This window comes from Dermochelys coriacea, chromosome 3 (assembly GCF_009764565.3).
Source record: "Dermochelys coriacea isolate rDerCor1 chromosome 3, rDerCor1.pri.v4, whole genome shotgun sequence".
Classification (NCBI taxonomy): domain Eukaryota; kingdom Metazoa; phylum Chordata; order Testudines; family Dermochelyidae; genus Dermochelys; species Dermochelys coriacea.
In genome coordinates this window covers 95,432,285-95,451,560 of record NC_050070.1, presented here as the reverse complement: position 1 = coordinate 95,451,560, position 19,276 = coordinate 95,432,285, and the positions used below count along the sequence as shown (strand labels likewise).

The 19,276-nt window shown below is 37.8% G+C and overlaps 1 protein-coding gene across 1 annotated transcript in view; it reads left to right on the top strand.

Moving 5' to 3' along the window:
• Positions 1 to 11,015, top strand: part of LOC119852971 (triadin-like) — a 71,071-nt gene extending 60,056 nt beyond the window's left edge. Inside the window, exons 14-17 of the mRNA XM_043511476.1 lie at positions 4,496 to 4,546; positions 8,070 to 8,120; positions 8,980 to 9,128; positions 10,941 to 11,015. Of these exons, the coding sequence (XP_043367411.1) occupies positions 4,496 to 4,546; positions 8,070 to 8,120; positions 8,980 to 9,128; positions 10,941 to 11,015 (326 nt within the window). The remainder of the gene's footprint in view (positions 1 to 4,495; positions 4,547 to 8,069; positions 8,121 to 8,979; positions 9,129 to 10,940) is intronic.
• The last annotated feature ends 8,261 nt before the right edge of the window (positions 11,016 to 19,276 follow it).

Below are 19,276 nucleotides of genomic sequence, written 5' to 3'. Positions count from 1 at the left end.
AAAGGCTGAGGTTAAAGGCTCAGTGCTTCAACCATTCAACCACCTGAGTCTTTAGAAGTGCAAGTCTGTCTGACTATTTCTTTCTCATGTTAGTTTAAAATTTCTTATGACATTTTTTGCAAGTATAGGTGGTTGACTCAACTAAAATTTCCCTTAAGTCACTGTTTTTCAGCATGGTCTGCCCCCTTCATCCACCTTATTGCTAATCTCCACTCCAGAGTTACTTGCATTTCAAGGGTGAAACAATATGTGTAGGTACATAGTTTAAAAAATGCTTTATGTTCTTCAGGATAAGTAGTACCACCACGAATGCAAATGTAATAATATCTTATATTAGATTACAGTAACTATTTTTTATTATTTCAAATAGAAGTAACTGAGGAATTTAGTTTATGTTCTCTATGTAGAATAACACCACGTGTAAATTAGTGAACTGTAGAGAAAGAGACAACAATTGAATTGCTAGATATATACTCAAGCCCTGGTAATCTTGCTGATTTACCATTTCTTTATCATAAGGGCCCCTATCCCACAAACACATTCACACATGAATAGTCCTTCTCTTCAAGTGATTGTCCCTGTGAATTCCACTTTTAGTGTGCATGCACGGTTCATCTCATTGGACGAGATTGGATTCTTTCAGCAAGCAGTGTCCATTGGGGCCACACTTGCTCCCTGGATCCCTCATTCCCTCCCATCCAAGGGCATAAAGGGCACAGCAGATCCAATTGTCCTTCAGTTTTTTCTCCTCATCCCTAACAGCAAGACAGAAATCTGCTTCACTGTGCATTTTTCTCTTAGACTTGTAAATATATTAGATCATATGATTAATGTAGGGGTTTTTTCATGTCCATTGACATTAGATGTGTGTGCGTGTGTGTGTGTATGTATGTTTAGGGACTTGTCAGCTACTGGGATTTAGCTGCTGTGCCTGAAACAAACTCCCCAGCATTTAAAACTTGCCCCTAGTGATGCAGCTATTTTGTCTAATGATGGGGGGTGCCTTTTTTACCTTGGAGATAGGCATGTCCCTGACAGAGCATCTATCTGTTGCTCCTTTCTTCAAAAGGCCATGTTATACTCACAGACTAGGGATGGTTTTATAACTGGGGTTTTATTAAACTTAATATCCAAAAAAACAAATGCATGCAGTGTGCACAAGTCCCATACCCACTCAGTCTCACTGGAGCACAGCAACCCTTCAGGGACAACGTTTTGCTTCCCCACTGTATTCTCTTTTGCCTGTTCAGTGCTGTCAGTTGTTGGTTGCATGTGTGTTCTTGCTATGTGTGTTGCACCAACTCTGAATCAGAGCTTATGTGCTTGGGATGCAGTCAGTAGGTGCATTCAATAGGATAAGTAACTGTTCTTCCAGTCAGTCAGGCCACACACCTTTTTGAAGTTTAAGTATGTGTGTAAATGTTTGTGGGATCAGCGCCTAAGTGTTTTACTTTTTTATTACATAAATGAACAAGTAAAAGAAATACAAGGTAAAATTGTGAAAAACCCTCTCAATTAAGAGGTAAACATCCATTTTATATAAGTACTAGCTCGTATATAAGTTTAAACATTATGAACCAAAAATATCCCTGTACTTTCCATCCAACCAGTCTTTGATGGGATAGTGAAAAGTTTGTTGAATCTCTTTTGGAAAGAAAAAGGCAGACACTATGTAGGTATTTGGCATGCTAATGAAAATCAACTTAAGAGAAAGCAAAGGAGAGAACTGATATAGCTCTTATCAATTCAGCATTTGAAGGCCATGATTTCAAAAAAGGAAACTACTGCACAAACTCAGGTTTCAATCATATGTACCAAAATGACAGGCTTTAGGGACTTCAGGCCACGTACAAATCTCTGTTATGGAGCTTGTGAGCTCAATGTTGGTGTTCTTGGAAAATGGAATAAAGGCATTGATTTTAGTTTTGGATGAGATATTTAAACATTTTTTGTGATCAATACATTCCTGCAAGAAAAGAGGGATCCTGGTATCTAATTCAGACTCTTTGGGGCAACAGGGTGAGTTTTGGGCTAACCAGAGAACGACAAAGATTCTCTGAATAAAAACTCTTGCTATGAAACTGAGTCAGTATGTGTGAACATTTTCCTTATTACTGCCACCAATAGAAAGGCAGGAAAGAATGAGGAGGTGCATTGACTGAGGCCAGCTATAGCATTAAGCATTTTTTTGTTTAAGGTGAAGGAATTTCAGGTGTGGATAGTCTGCCATTATGAACGTAACAATGGCTCCCTGTTGACTTAAAAGGCTGAATCAAATGTCCCTGATCCTTATGGTCAGGTCCACTTTTAGTTTAATAAATTCCAATTAAGGACAATACTAAAGGAACTTACTTTCTTCTACAGAAGAAATATGTTCCTATTATGGACAGAATCTGAGACTTATTTAAAAGTGTAACACTAAATCTTCAACTGTTTGCTGAAATAAGAAAGCCCCTTCAACAATTTCAGGTTGGTTTAATTTTGATTTGTTGGATTAGTCTGAGGCCAAAGAAACTTAGGAGGTATACTTTCCTGTGCATATATTTTATTGTTATCTAGTTATGCGATCTATTTACTTTTATGTTTCTACACAAGGAAAAAAGTCAGTAGTTTGTATCCCTTTCACAGTACTTACACTACATGTTATTTAAAGAAACAAATGTGTATTGTTTGCTGCTCTTTGGTCCTTTATCTCACTTGCTATGCATTGTGTGTAGTTCATGTGAAGTTAAAAAAATCCTGTTTGTAGCATTCAGTGGAGTGTTTTCTCTGATAGCCCGTATTTTCCTTTAAAAATGGAAACTTAGGGTATGTAAATGTCCTCTGATGCCTAATAAAAAGAATCAGAAAGAGATGACTTTTTCAGACTATATGTCCTATTTCTTTTCTTCTCCTGTTTTAATGCTAGAGTATGATTATTTGTGTAACAACAAGATCTTTGTTCTGATGAATTTATCTACTCCTACTGTTTGTTCCTATCCTAAAATCATAGGGTCACAGCTTCTCATCTGGAATTAATCTCTCCTTGATAGAGGACCAGTGTGGGGCAGAGAGGGGAAAGGTGGCTTTAAGCTAGTTTTATGTTCCCCTGATCCGGGGCCATCATGGACCAGGTCAGTCCCTGACACAAGTTAGAGCAGCCTGAAGGTTGACATCATTTAGACCATTTGATGATATAAAATCACTGCTCCCTGTGGCTGATGGAGAGAGAGGGGAGCTCTTGGGACCATGTGTCTCTAAAGCCTTGGCTCACGAAGAGGGGGACAGGTACACCTTGGATAGCCCCCTGGTGCTGCTGTTAGTTGTTGCTTCTGCTACTTAGTCCCTAATTGCTAGAGAATGCTGGGACTTTCTTCAAGGGCCATTCCACCTAGGAAATTTCATGGAGCTTTCCTGCGGCAGGGAGGGATGGACTGTTGGGCTGTGTGTCCCCACTTCACATTGGGAGAAGGATTATCTAGCACCCTCCCTCTAACCTCTGGTGCTGCTGATAGTGTCTGCTAGTCTCCCGGATCAGATGCATGGAGGTAATTTAAGGCTCTGTCCCCACTGGAAATGAATTTGTATTAGCAAAGTCCATGTCTAAGTCAGGTTGAGTATAGTGGTGGATTAAGACAGATCTTTGGGATCTACTCCTGGAAGTCTGGAGGGTCTGCAGCTGTTGAGTATTGGAAACTAGTTTTAAATCTAGTTTAGAGAGAATCTTCTGTTGGGTTAACACAGTGGATTTAGCTAACATTGGTTTATTCAGAGCCTACAGTAATCCTTGCAAGGAGATGTAGTTCTGCTAGGCATTTAAGTGCCATATCAGCTCAGAAGGATTATAACTGACTCTAATTCGCATTCCTACAAATGGTAACATTCTTTCACTCCAACCAAGCGACATTCAAAAAGGTCCAAAATTGTTTCCTCCCTTTGAAAACATCATTTCCTATTTAATCTCTGCAAATGCTCACTGACCTGTATGCTTCAGAGGCCAACAGATTAGCACCAGTAGGAAATGGTTATTAATAAGATGTGTGCCATATAATATTATTTACATAAGTGTAATAAGTGTGCTCAGTACTCTTACTGAGACAAAATACATATTCCCCACCTAAAGTATTGAATTGAAGGGCCTGACTGAAAGCCAACTTAGAGTCAATGGAAAGATTCCTGTTAACCTCCAATAGGCTTTGGCTGAGGCTCTAAGAATCTGATCTTGCATTCAGATCCACTTACATGGCTCTCTGCATCCATGCAAAGTTCCATTTACTTCAGTAGGGCTCTGCGTGGGGACAGCAGTCTGTGCTAATGAATCGTATTAAAGAACCAGGGACTTAATTTGACATAACGTGAGAGGTGATTGCAGACAAAATGCCATAAGGTGTAAAGAGAGAACAAGGGTTATATTGGTTTAGTTTTTACCATACGTTACTTGCTAGTTCTTAATTTTTTTAAAATGCATCTATTATTTTTAGTCACTAAAACTGAAATCCACTGTACTTTCCTATAGAGCATGTAAAAGAAAAAACTGTGAAGACACCAGAATTTCCAAAGGACAAAGGTAAAGGCACAAATTAAATATAAATTCATAGATTTAATAACTAAATATCTTAATAGCTATGCAATATTGGAAAAGAGTCTCAAATGGAGTTACGTGGGTATTATTTGTAATCTCTCCTGAGATCTAAATTCACTACCTTCTAACACTCAGATTATCTTAAATGCACACATACAAGATATACTGTAGGTTCAGTATCAAATAACAAAATTAAATGCCCAAACACATTACTCCTACCAACAGGGTCATCAAAACTGAAATTAAAAGGCATAGCTGGTCAAAAATTGGAATCTGCATGCTGTGTGAAATTCTGATGTTTCAAAATTTGTTTAATTTTAAATTGGGATGGAAAAGTTGAAATATCAAAATTTCTCACAGCATGTAAAGTTCTGAAAAAATTTGAATCAAAATGTTTTGACATTTCATCTTGGTTCACAGTTGAATTGCATCCACCTGAGCTGCCGGCTCAGGAGAGTAGTAGTTCATTCCTCAGTATTTTTCAGGACCAGGCTCCTTGGCCAGGCTACAATTTCTGTCACCTTTCCCTCTGGTTGAAATTGAAAAACTATGAATTGTTACTGTGAGTGATAATGAATAGTTATTGGGCCATGGAAAAAGAGTGAGAATGACTGTAAAGCCTGCTAGTTAGGGCCCTCACTTAGGATGTGGGAGATCCAAGTCCAAGTCCTTATTCCAATGACTATCTATTTATACAAACATAAAATGGCTTTAATGGGAGAGATTGAGGGAGCGTGGCACCAGAATATTCCATTGACCTATGATTAGGACACTCTGCTGCAATGTGGGAGATCCAGGGTCTAATTCCTTCTCTATATCAGGCAGAGGGAAGAACTGAACGTGGGTCTCCTCATCTGAGGTGAGTGGCCTAACCACTGGGCTGAAAGTGACAAGGAGGGTGGCACTATCACTTCCTCCTCTGATCATGTTGTCAAACTAGCCCAACAAATCTACATGTTTCAGTAATGTCAAAACAAGCAGTTTAGTTTCAACATTCCCAAAACACTTCAATTTTTTGGTTTTGGTCAAAACTATTTGGTCAACTCAGTATGAAGTTGAGAATAGTTTTGGGTTGATAGAAATGGCTTTTTTGGATGAATAAACTATTTGTTGAAAAAAATTGCCCAGCTCTAGCTCCATATCTTTTGTCAGTCGCAGATAAAAAGAACCCTTCCTTAGCCTTCTTTGGCATCTTCTGGCTTTTAATTCTAACACTGGAACTGTAGCAGTGTGTGCTCATTTTGTATTTCAGTTCAGTGGAAAAATCCATTGCTGATGCCAACCGATGTATAAAATTACTTTCTTCTTCATAAATCATTATTATTCATTTTCTATTTGAGAGACAACCTAACAATTTCTCTGAATATAAAAGAACTAATGGCATATTATAGGTTTTTTACCTTACTTATCAAATTAAGTCTAAAAGGTTCCATTAATTACGTCTTTGTATTGTCCTACTTACTTCCATGCTATTAAAGCCACTTGATTATCACATCTGTCTTCTTTTCTCTTTCCATATCAAAATATGTGACTCACTTCCTTCTCATGTGCCATCTTTTTTCTCTAACCTGACTTCTGATAATTGTTAAATGTTTCTTTCCAGAGCCTGTAAAAGAAAGGCTTCAGAGTAGCAGCCGTGTTAGTCTGTATTCGCAAAAAAGAAAAGGAGTACTTATGGCACCTTAGAGACTAGCAAATTTATTTGAGCATAAGCTTTCGTGAGCTACAGCTCACTTCATCGGATGCATTTGGTGGAAAATGCAGTGGGGAGATTTATATACACATACAGAGAACATGAAAAAATGGGTTTTATCATACACACTGTAAGGATGTGATCACTTAAGTGATCACTTAAGATGAGCTATTATCAGCAGGAAGGAGGGGGGGGGAGGAGGAAAACCTTTTGTGGTGATTATCAAGGTGGGCCATTTCCAGCAGTTAACAAGAATGTCTGAGGAACAGTGGGGGGTGGGGTGGGGGGAGAAATAACATGGGGAAATAGTTTTAATTTATGTAATGACTCATTCACTCCCAGTCTCTATTCAAGCCTAAGTTAATTGTATCCAGTTTGCAAATGAATTCCAATTCAGTAGTCTCTTGTTGGAGTCTGTTTTTGAAGCTTTTTGTTGAAGGATAGCCACTCTCAGGTCTGTAATCGTGTGACCAGAGAGATTGACGTGTTCTCCGACTGGTTTTTGAATGTTATAATTCTTGACGTCTGATTTGTGTCCATTTATTCTTTTACGTAAAGACTGTCCAGTTTGACCAATGTACATGGCAGAGGGGCATTGCTGGCACATGATGGCATATATCACATTGTGTGGCTATCCTTCAACAAAAAAACTTCAAAAACAGACTCCAACGAGAGACTGCTGAATTGGAATTCATTTGCAAACTGGATACAATTAACTTAGGCTTAAATAGAGACTGGGAGTGGATGAGTCATTATATAAAGTAAAACTATTTCCCTATGTTATTTCTCCCCCCACCCCACCCCCCACTGTTCCTCAGATGTTCTTGTTAACTGCTGGAAATGGTCCACCTTGGTTATCACCACAAAAGGTTTTCCTCCTTCCCCCCCCCCCCCCCTTCCTGCTGATAATAGCTCATCTTAAGTGATCACTCTCCTTACAGTGTGTATGATAAAGCCCATTGTTACATGTTCTCTGTGTGTGTATATAAATCTCCCCACTGTATTTTCCACCGAATGCATCCGATGAAGTGAGCTGTAGCTCATGAAAGCTTATGCTCAAATAAATTTGTTAGTCTCTAAGGTGCCACAAGTACTCCTTTTCTTTTTTGTTAAAAGAAAAGAAGTGAAGCCTCCAGCAGCCTTAAAAGAAAAGGGTAATGGCTCCTAGTCACATGTAAAAATGACCTATTTCTTTATTAAACATACAGTTGTTCACACTAACAAGTGCATTGTTGCCTCAGTGCACACAATTCCTGTTAACCTTAAATTACAGATCTTCTGTGAAAAGTTACAAAAACCGGCACCTTCTTATTTGTTAGATCTGAGCCCTTTGTGTTTCTGAAGTCACATGTGATTAAGAAATAAAAATAAGGTTTTACTATTTTTGACTCTTGTCTGATCTGCAGAGCCAGTGCACCTACTGGAGAGAGAGCTGGTATCTGCTGCTTCTTATGTATCACTCACTAGCAGAATTGTTAACTAAATTCCAGTTACTGGTTAAATTCATTGACACCTGTGCAAGCCCATGGAAGACAATGGGGGAGCTCAGGTGTACTAAGGGCATAGTTTGGCCTATAGAATCTTTTCATGGTTAAAATGGTCTGGTAGGAAAGAGCATAGTTTGCCTTTCAGATCCCAGACTGAAACCCTTGCTGAACTAAACTGAGTTTTGGATTCTTAACAAAACCCAGTGCTAATCAACCCTTGTCTAGTTTGGTATTTTTTTTGTGAAACTGTTGCACAGCTCTAGATACTGTATAAAGGCATGATAATATAATTACCCACTGCTTCAATTTTTGCTGATAATTTTTTCAGAGCCTACAAAAGAAAAAGAAGTGAAGACTTCAGTTTTTGTCAAAGAAAGAGGTAAAAATAGAATAATATGTAATAGAAAAATAGAAGTTCTAAATGACTAAGAGTCCACATTTAGAGATGGGATTTTGTAAAGCACCTGGAGAATTTGGTGCCCAACTCATTCTGGGCTTTTCAAAATCTCACCCTAGATTATTAATTAATCACGTGCTTCTGGAAATAATACTTAGTTGGTCCTAAAGTGATTGCCATATAACCTGCAGTCTACTTTAAAGGGCAGAAATAATAATCATGGAGTACTAGATGGTAGCGATAGAAAAGATCCACAAAATCATCTTACTTTGAGTTTTGTTCTGTTTAAATGTCTCGGGCAATGAAGCTTCCACTGCTTACCCTCTGAGATTATTCCACAGTAAAAGATCTTGTTTACAACAGACTTTTTCCTTTAAAATTCTTACTGGCAAACGTGTGGGGGGGGGGGTGAGAAAAATCTTAAAGAAGGCCTAATAGTCTACTCTTGTTTTTTTTTCTCTTCCCGCCTGTTCCCTTTACTACATCATGTAATGTACATGTTTAGATACTCCCTTTATTTCCTTTTCCCACTATTTTCTGTGCCTCCTTATCTGTGATTGGAGATCCTACAGTACTCTATGCCTTGATCCCCTTTTAATCATATTTCCACCAGTGTAGCTTCTCCTTCAAATCCCTCTGAAAAAATCCTCCTTCCACAAACCTTATCAACCCTAGTGTTTCCCTTTAAAGAACAGTGTCACATAGAATAAAAGATTTTTAAAAGCCTATGAGCTTTTGATACATGAAACATCAACCAAAGCTACTGCATGAAATTATTGCTGTACCTGGTCCTCCATTCCTTCTCTTCCCATGAATGTATACAAAATTGTCAATTTTTCAGGGGCCTCAAGAAAACAAGCAATGAAGACTCCAGTTGTTGTCAAAGAAAAAGGTAAAAATTATTTGTCAAGTTATGCCATAACTGAGGCCCTGATCCTGAAATCAGATCTCACTCCCTCTGTGCAGACACAAGAGCCCCAACCCTCAAAGGTATTTAGGTTCCTATCTCCAATTGAAATCAATGGAAGTTAAGCATCTCAATATGGATGCTTTATGGATTTGGACCATGAACCCTTTAAATTGTGTGCTCTTTGATACAAGGATGCTGTTTCTTATCTGTCTATTAAGTGACATGCATTTTCATGGGGTACCTACTAATAATGTATAGATCTCACAACCAGAAAGTTATTATTGCTCATCATTTCCTCTTTCTTAATTTTACCCCATGTTCCTAGTTGCATTTGCCATTTCATATCACTTACCCAATATAAGCACCATACCATTGTCATGTACTGTGCCTTACATATAATGATCAGGATTTACCTTCAAATAAAGAGTACACATCCTCTAAATAAAAAGATAAATAAAAGGGATTTTGTAGGCAGTGATAATAGTAATTGAGTGCTCTCAAATTTACGTATTCATATTAAATTAGTTCAGGCAAGAATTAGATTTATATTTAGACACTATTATTATATTAAAAAAGCAGTATCTCATATTCAATGGGTAAATACTTTAAGAGCAGATAATAAGTAATAGCTTAGCAATGCAATAACAGTCAATTGAAACAAAGGTACAGAGGTCATTCTTTGAAACTGGCAATTGCCTTAATGCTGCTTCAGAAAACTAAATACCATTTCCTCCTAATCGCTAGGTACTCTCTAGGGGATACTGCAAATTATGAGGTAATGTTTTCTCTGGCAAAGTTTATGAAAGGCAAGATATGTACATTTTTAAGGGCAACCGTTCTACATAATATATGTAGGTAATACTTAGAATAATAGGAGGGCAAGCTATTACTCCACACACTGATTCTGATGTCATTCAAAAACAACATGAAAGTTAGATGATGTGTAGGGCCCTATCAAATTCACAGTCTATTTTGGTCAATTTCACGATCATAGGATTTTAAAAATTGTAAATTTCATGATTTCAGCTATTTAAATATGAAATTTAACTGTGTTGTACTTGTAGTTGTCCTGACCGAATAAGGGGTTTGCGGGGGGTGGGGGGACTTTGCAAGGTTATTATAGGAGGGTTTCAGTACTGCTACCATTACTTCTGCACTGCTGCTGGCAGCGGTGCTCCCTTCAGAGCTGGGCAGCTGGAGAGCAGCAGCTGCTGGTCGGACGCCCAGCTCTGAAGGCAGAGACACCACCAGCAGCAGCGCAGAAATAAGGGTGGCATGATATGGTATTGTCACCCTTACTTCTGTGCTGCTGTTGGTAGGGCACCACCTTCAGAGCTGGGCGCCCAGCCAACAGGTGCTGCTCTGCGGCCGCCAAACTCTGAAGGCAGCGCAGAAGTAAGGGTGGCCATACTGTACCCTCCTAAAATAACCTTCCAACCCCCTTGCAACTCCCTTTGGCTCAGGATTTCCAGTTTGAGAAACACAGGTCTCCCCCATGAAATCTGTAGAGTACAGTGTAAAAGCACACAAAAGACCAGATTTCACAGGGGAAGGCCCGATTTCATGGTCTGTGATGCATTTTTCATGACTGTGAATTTAGTAAGGCCCTAGTGATGTGTAATGACAAAAGGCACCAGGGCTTAAATAGTCTCAAACTATTTTACACAGAATTAAAACCTAGCAAAGAGAGATGGTCTTGAATTATCATCCCCCAGATACATGACAAGAAAAGAACAAAGGGGGATGTTCTTCATTGCATCAGTCCATTGGTCTACTCTTGGCAGAAGTGAGTTAGAATTAAAAATGTATTGTTTTTTAAAAAAGGCAAGTCTGGTGTAGCATATTGTGCCTAAGATATTTGAACTGTTACTTTCTGCTTCTGCTCTTGTAAGGCTGTGAATGCTGTGGGAATCCATTATATGGATCTAGCAGCATTTGACATGTCCCAAATGTTTGCCTTCAAGTGATCAGCTCTCCATTAATACTTCGGGTCTGATCTTTGGATATTTGTTAGCTTTTTTCTATTTAAGTAATAATAAAGAAAATGCCTATACAAGAGCTGTAGGTATCCTGGCAATTAATCTAACATCATAAAACATCCCAAAGATTCAAGTAGAAATAAACTAACTCCATTTCATCAGCTAGCAGTGAATCACTTACAAAACAAAGCTCCTTCAAACCACCCATGGCCTAATTTGACCTATTTCAAAGTTAGACTAAGGGACATTTGAATACTCCAGGTCCCACTGACTTTCCCTGGAGTTGCTTATGTTCATCACCTTTGAAAATCAGATCCATGGCATGCTACACAGTTCACAGAAGCCAGAGTATTTGGTCACACTATTATACACACAGGATAAAATCTTGGCCCCATTGAAGTCAATGGAATTTTTGCTAGAATTTCACCCATAATATATATCATTGGAAAGTATCAGTTATGTCTTCAATGAACCCTCACAGAACATAGTTCTAGTTACTACCTGGGTCAGTGTTATACAGGAGTTCAGACTAGATGATCATAGTCATCCCTTCTGGCCTTGGAATCTCTGTTTTTTTCCTCCCTGCAGTAGATAGATGAAAGAGGAAATATTTTTGTTAAATCATAGCCAAATTTTTCAATCAGTCAAGAGTCATGAATGTGAGACTTATAGTATGGTGGATGCAAAATCCGAAAATAAAGGAAGGACCTTATTCAAAATACCTGATCAGTGTGCAATGGCAAGCAACATTGAAAACAAAATGTTACCAGAATAGAACAGAAAATATTGCTGAAAATGTTACATATTATTAAAATATCATAGTATAAGTATCCCCTTGATTAATATGTTTAGTTCTGATCACCATATATCCTAAAAGAAGATATAGCAGATGTAAAAGGGCACAGATGTGGTCAACTAATGATCAGAGGCATGTAAAGACTGCCATGTGAAAGTGTAAGATTGTTTAAAGAGAAGACAAGGAAGGGGAGAAATGAGAAACATGAAATCAGTGGTAAAGCAGAAATAAATTGGGTGCTGTTACTAACCCTTTCCTTCAATACAAGAACAAGAGAACACTTATAATTAAATTGAAAGGCAGCTTATGAAACTGATTATTTATGTATTACATCAAAAGTATTATTTTTAATCTCTGAAACTCCTCTTCCACAAGAGATAAGTGTTAAGATCTTAGTAGGATTAAAAAAAAAAGCATTAAATATATTTATGTCAATGAGCACATTTATAGTTATATTAGAAAAAATGAAAAAATGGAAGATACAAATCCTCATATTTCAGAGCACAACGCAACCACTAACTGCCTTAGGCAAGGCCTAAGCTAGAAAAGATTTGTCAAGATAGCTGTACTGGTATTGCTGAGCTGCCAAACCATCCTAGTACAGATGCAGTTTATACTGGTAAGAGTACACTTTTGATGGTATAGCTTATACCAATTCCCTGAGTGAAATAAACTATGCTGGCAAGAATATGTATGCTGGTATAACTGCTTCTACATTAGGGCTTTTGCCCATGTGAAAAATAGTCATCAAAATAATCACATACTCTACCAGATATTAGTGTACCAACAAATGTTTCTTAGTGTAGACCTGGCCTAAGAATAGGGAGAAACTTCCTCTATGGGAAGATTAATCTGTGATTGCCAATTATGGGCTTTCTTGCACCATCCTTGGAAGTGTCTACTACTGGTCACTGTTAGACATGTATGACTAGATGCACCGCTGGTCTGATCTGGTATTCTAGTGATCATTTGCTTATGCTAATATAATAAATACAACATTTTCCCTACTTATGCTAATATAATAAATACAACATTTCCCCTACAGTTATGTGGAAATATTATAATTATCACAAGTAATAATAAGAGCTAGTTGGAAAAGGGAATTATTTCTCACAGAAATTCCTGCTGGAAAAAATCCTCTTGAAATGTGTTGAAAGAAAAATTAGAATTTTTTAAGTTAAATAAAAATTTTCCTTTTAATTTTGACTTCAAATGCCATTTTTAATCACAAAGTTTGGGATTTAATGTATTTATGGCTCCTCCCCTTTTTTAAAACTGTCCCTCTTTTTTCTTTTGGAAAAGCAGTAATTAAGCAACAGTAGACTCAATTTTACAAAAAGTAACACTTTCAGTCTTGTTTTAGTTCTCTTTACTATAGGGTAATATGTTACTTGTGTTTTACTGATTTGCTGGGAGTTATTAGCTGCTTTTGTTATTTTAACAGAAATTTGCTTTGTCTTACCCCAACTTACGTCTTGTTAGTGAATGGTGAATAGTGAATTTGACACAATGTACCAAAAAAGGAATGGCCACATTTCAAGTTTGCCAAACTTGCAACCTAAACATCATCTTTAACAAAAACAAATGACGTGCAATAATATTCTATACACTTGGGCCAGAAAGATTCCCATTTACCATTCCAGAAGCATGCATGTTTTGGATCATTACTATAGAATGCTGCATTTTAAAAAAAAATAAAAGCAACTTTAAAAAAAAGTAGGGCAGACCTGCATATATATATAAACCCTCTCCTTAGGGGCTAGTCCTTCTGCTGTTGAAGGCAATTGCAAACCTCTCATTTGACTTCATTGGGAATAGACTCAGGTTGTATATGTTATGCAGTGAAGCAACCCAAACAGATGAGATGAAAAACAGTCATGTTCCACAAAAAGAAAAGGAGTACTTGTGGCACCTTAGAGACTAACAAAGCTTATGCTCAAATAAATTTGTTAGTCTCTAAGGTGCCACAAGTACTCGTTTTCTTTTTGCAGATACAGACTAACACGGCTGCTACTCTGAAACCAGTCATGTTCCAGCCACCCAAATTTATGAGAAGGTAAATCTTATTCATGATGTCTTTAAAGATTGGGATTCAGTTCAATTGCTTCAAGTTCCTAAAAGTTGCTTCTGTTTTTGCTGTTCTGTGTGACAGAGCTTCATAAATCATTTTTATCCTCTGGAATTCATATATAAGCAATGCTTTCAAAAGCAAATGGAACTAACCCAGTGATGGTGAATGTGTATGGCAGGATATTGACATTTTGTCAGAAAAGTGTAACCTCAATGTGTAAAGTGGCTTTAAGCATCCATGTGCAATGCTGTGCATCATTAGCTCTTTCTTTCTTAACAATGAAAAGTGACATGTAACACAGAACATACAAACAGGGTTTGAGAAAAGTCTTCGTAAGAGAAAATTGTTCCAGTGAGTTTGTGGGCCCACTGCCCTGTGGGAAACCAGGAAGAGAAGTTTCCATTTACTCCTACTTATGTTCTTTCAAAGTGACAGTATACAATAAACACGGAACTCTTTTAATAGATAATGTCATTACAACCAAAGAAACATCATGGTTTATGTAGCATTATGTCACATTAGATAGAAGATATCTAGTTCAGTGTGTTAAACACATTAGATGTAAGTGACTTCAAGATGCATACCTTTGCTAAATTAAACTAATGTTTGCAATATGGCAGTTGAATTCATATTGTGTATTAAACTGCATTATGTAATCCAGAATAATAAAACGCTACCAGATATTGCAGTCAGACAGATGTGTTTTGTACATAGATATTGCCACACCAGATCAGACCATTGGTCCATCAAATCCAGCAGCCTATCTGACAGCTGCCCATACCAGATGCTTTGCGGAAAGAGCAGCTACTTCAGTGCTCAGATATGAAAGTGATGGGGTCCATATAAGTACCTAGATAGAGATAAATATATTAGAAGGTGTAAAATTCCCATTATTGCAGTCAACATCCATCTGCGAGAAACTTTGATTATATCTTTAAAGATGGAAAGAAAAAGAACAAGATTAGAAAACATCCCTTTATATAGCTGGAGACTATAATAACCTCGAAAAAGAAAAAAAGGAGAATATTGAATTTTAAGTTCCAAAAAAGTGTTGGCTCACACAAGTTAAAAAAGAAAGGCAAAGAATATGTGAACTACAAATTGTATGTTAGTACTTTGATCTTCTCTTACTCTCCTCTGCAAAAAAAAAAAAAAAGGATTCAAAACAAACAAAAACTCTTGTGTTTGTGTGCATGTAGTATATGTATACACACACTTAACTCTTGTTACATAATATGTGTTCCCACATTATCATTAGGATGACATAGAACTTACAGTGGTGACACAGTGTAGTAATACTAGAATAGGGAAAAAAGCACTCAGAATGATAAAATGGTGATAGATTCGCATTATGTGAGACCTGTGAAGTTTTGGCTTATCAGATAGGAACTTGAGAGAGAGCATTAAAATTCTCTATAGAACAGGGTAGATACTGTAAAAACTTTGCCTAAATATTTGTTTGAGTTGCACAGCTGGAGACTTCATATCTGCACAGAGTAGATGCAAGCATCATGCCTCCAGGAGCTCTGGAGCAAAGGTGCTCATTAGTAGCCCTTGCTAAACCTTTTGAAAAATTGTGGCATGTGGTCCTCCAGCACAGCATTCCAGATGGTGTCCAGTGTGAAGATTGGGTGTTGGCGCCTTGGCCAGGCCTCCACTTTACAGATATGCCCCCTTTGAGGTACTGAATGCAGCAAGCGGTGTTAGTGTCACTTGCCAGTGTTTAAGGATTGCTGACCATGGTGGCTGTCTGCTCTGCAGAAGCAATGAAAAGAAAAGTTCCCAGTGACCTTTCCTTCTTCTAAGGCTTGATCTAGAGCTCACTGAAGTCAGTCAGATTCTTTCAATTGACTTTAATGCCCCTAATATAACCATCAATTTGGGAGCAAAATGTGTTTCCTAAATTGAAGAATTATTGGCACACTTCCATTATTATCTAGATGCTTACAGCTCCAGGATCACATACTTACCTTAGCTTTGTTATTTGGATTTGCAATGCATTTGTATCAGGTTTTACTGATTATCAATCTAATGCCCATGCAATTATCATTTTTATCATTAGTTTTTTGCAGGTGCACCGGCTCATTTCTTTCCATGTTCTACTCCAGGGTACAAAATTTAGCTCTGCATATCTTGTAGTGGCAGCTGGATCTTTTAAATGATCATAATAGGACAGCCAGGTTATGTAATGCACCACAATGACTTCCTTAGCCATAAAATGCATTGTCATGAATCAAAAACAGGTTCAGAAACAGAAAGCAAAGAGTAGGAGTAAATGGTCAGTTTTTACCATAGCCAAAGGTTAACTGCAGGATGCTCCTTGGTTCTGTATTAAATCCCATGTTGATAAATATTAATGATCTGAAATGGGCATCAGTAATGATGTAGCAAAATTTGCTGATGAAAGTTATTAGTCAGCACCAGAAAGGACTTTGGGGAACTTCAGAAAGATGTAAACAAGCTACATGAATGGGCAACACAATGGCAAATGAAATTCATCCTAATGCACATTGGAGGGAAAACAATAGTAATTCCTGGCTCTTACATAGCACTTTTCAGCAGTAGATTTCAAAGTGCTTTCCAAAAGGAGGTCTCATCATCCTTATTTTACAGATAGGGAAGCTGAAGCACCCAGTGGGAAAAGTGACTTGCCCAAGATTGCTCAGCAGGCTCGTGACAGAACTGGGAATAGAACCCAGATCCTTAGTTCTTGGCAGTATCTTCTAGGCCATATTACAGCATGCTGTATTAAACTATTCATATACAGGGTTCTAGATTAACTCTATCAATTGAAGAAAGGGACCCATGCATCATTTGTAGACAGCTTGGTGAAGACTTCTGCTCAATGTGTAACTGCAGTCAAAAGTTTCAGAGTAGCAGCCGTGTTAGTCTGTATTCGCAAAAAGAAAAGGAGTACTTGTGGCACCTTAGAGACTAACAAATTTATTAGAGCATAAGCTTTCGTGAGCTACAGCTCACTTCATCGGATGCATCCGATGAAGTGAGCTGTAGCTCACGAAAGCTTATGCTCTAATAAATTTGTTAGTCTCTAAGGTGCCACAAGTACTCCTTTTCTTTTTGCAGTCAAAAGGATAACAAAATGCTAGGATGCATAGGGATGGAATGGTAAATACTGTAAAGTGTATAACAATGTCTTTGAATAAATCCAATGGTGCAGCCTCATCTGGAATACTGTATGCAGTACTCATCACTGCATCTCATAAAGGGCAGTGCTGACCTAAATGGGGTTCAGAGAGAGTGAAAGGAAGGGTGGAAAAACCTTTCTGTGAAGACAGAAAGGAAATGAATAAGAGGGGGCATGGTAAAAGTATATAAAATAATGAATGATATAGAGAATTGAGACCAGGAACTTCTGTTCTTCATGTCTCATAACATGAGAACAAGGGGATATTCAATGAAAGTAAAAGTTGGGAAATTCAAAACTGATACTTTTTTATGAAACATGTAAGTAAACCTTAGAACTCATTTCTACAGGAAACCAATAACTTAAAAATATTCACAAAGGGATTGGATACTTATGCAGATATCAAGAATATCCAGAATTTTCATAATTAATTAAAACAAATTTTTGGAAGATTATTAAACTTTATGCTTCACGGCTTAAGCCAATCTCTAAATATTAGAGATCAAGATGGGATTTATTTTAGAGGTAGAGGTAAATTATCCCACATCTACCTACTGTGGATTTCTTATACTTTCCTCTGAAGTCTCTGGTACTGACAGGATACAGGACTAGATAGACCTTGAATCTGATCCAGTATGAACATTCTCATGTTCCTAAGAAATACAGGAGGGGATTCCTATGTTTTTGCTCCTGAGTGGTACCTACTAGACATGCAAGTTTAGATTAGGGAGCCTTGAGAATGGAATGTGTGCTCTTATATAAAGTTTATCTTCTTTTGTATCCAGTCTAAATTAACTAGTACTGTTTGTATTTCCATCAATGGAGGAATGATAATCAAGTTGTATGGTTTTGGAAGAGGACTGAATGATTGGTGATCTGCTGGAGATGCTAGGATTGAAAGATTCCTTACCCCATCTCTGCTTACTCCTGTGTGATATATATGGGGCTTGCTAGATACAGTTAAACTCAGGATTTTCTTCCTCAAAATAGTCTTATCAAGGAAGAATAAAAACAGGCAACAGCATTTCTGGTAAAGGTTTTGTATTGCCCCATTCATTATTCTGCTTTATTTAATTCCCTCCCCTGCCCTAATTTCATGTCCAGAAAAGATGTATTATCCCACATTTGCTCTCAGAAATTAAGCTTGCTTTTATCCGGTGTAGACCAAATTCCCTAGATAATCCATCCATTTTTTAAAAGATACATTGCTCAGCTTCTGGAATTATGGTCTTTGTGCACTCTGTCATTATTCCTTGTCATTATAAGTTTAAGTAAGAGCATTTGATCAGAGCAATGCTATTGGCAATGGTAGTCAGCATGAGGTCTCTTCTGCCTCATGAGATTTGTAGAGCATTTACAGTACATATCATCAGAAAAAAAAAAGCTGATTCCCTTATATACTGGTCACTGTTAAAATATAGCATTTGCAAACAGATACCACATAATGGTAGTACAACAGTTTTTCACTCTATATTTAGAATAGGAAATATCTGTGGTAATTGTGATAACAAACAAGGTTTTTACTATATGATACCTCATATCATGTGGGGTGGGGGGAGGGGTGGAGGAGGGAATAAAATCAACAGTAATGACTATTTTCTGAAAGGCAAGAGCCTGATTTCCAAAGCTTCCAAATTTGTGCAGTCAGTTACATTCAAGCAAAGTGAATAGAAACTGGACCACATCCTGCCACCCTCCATAAGGCTACTTTACACTATACCAGCAGCACTAAGCAGCCCTATACCAGCTTTCCCTGCTACACAAAGATTCTTCTGGTACAGAGGAATATTCAGGTAGCTTATATCTTCTACGTCTGGGATATGTCTGGCTCTAATAATGGTCCATTGGGACAGAGGGACATTACCTGGTGACGTAGCTTAGAGACATAGCTAAGGCTGCACTAAATTGGGCCAAAGGCTGATTGAGCTTTGAATCATCTCCCAACCACAGATATTGGGAATGGAGTGCAAAAGTGGCATACAGCCAATTTTGTCCCTTCCCCTCTAGCCCTGTCCTGAGTGCTGCTCAGCCAGACTCATGGACCTGGAAGAGGACTGTAAGTGGGTGTAAAAGATTGTACCCCAATTTTGCATTAGTTTTGCACTGGTATAAATGCATGCAATGCATTAAATGCATAGCCAGCCAGACCCCAACTCTGAAAATTCAGAGATTCAATTCAGAAAAATCCTCCAAACTTCAGATGCTTATCTGAAACTAATTTGAATTTATGCAAACAT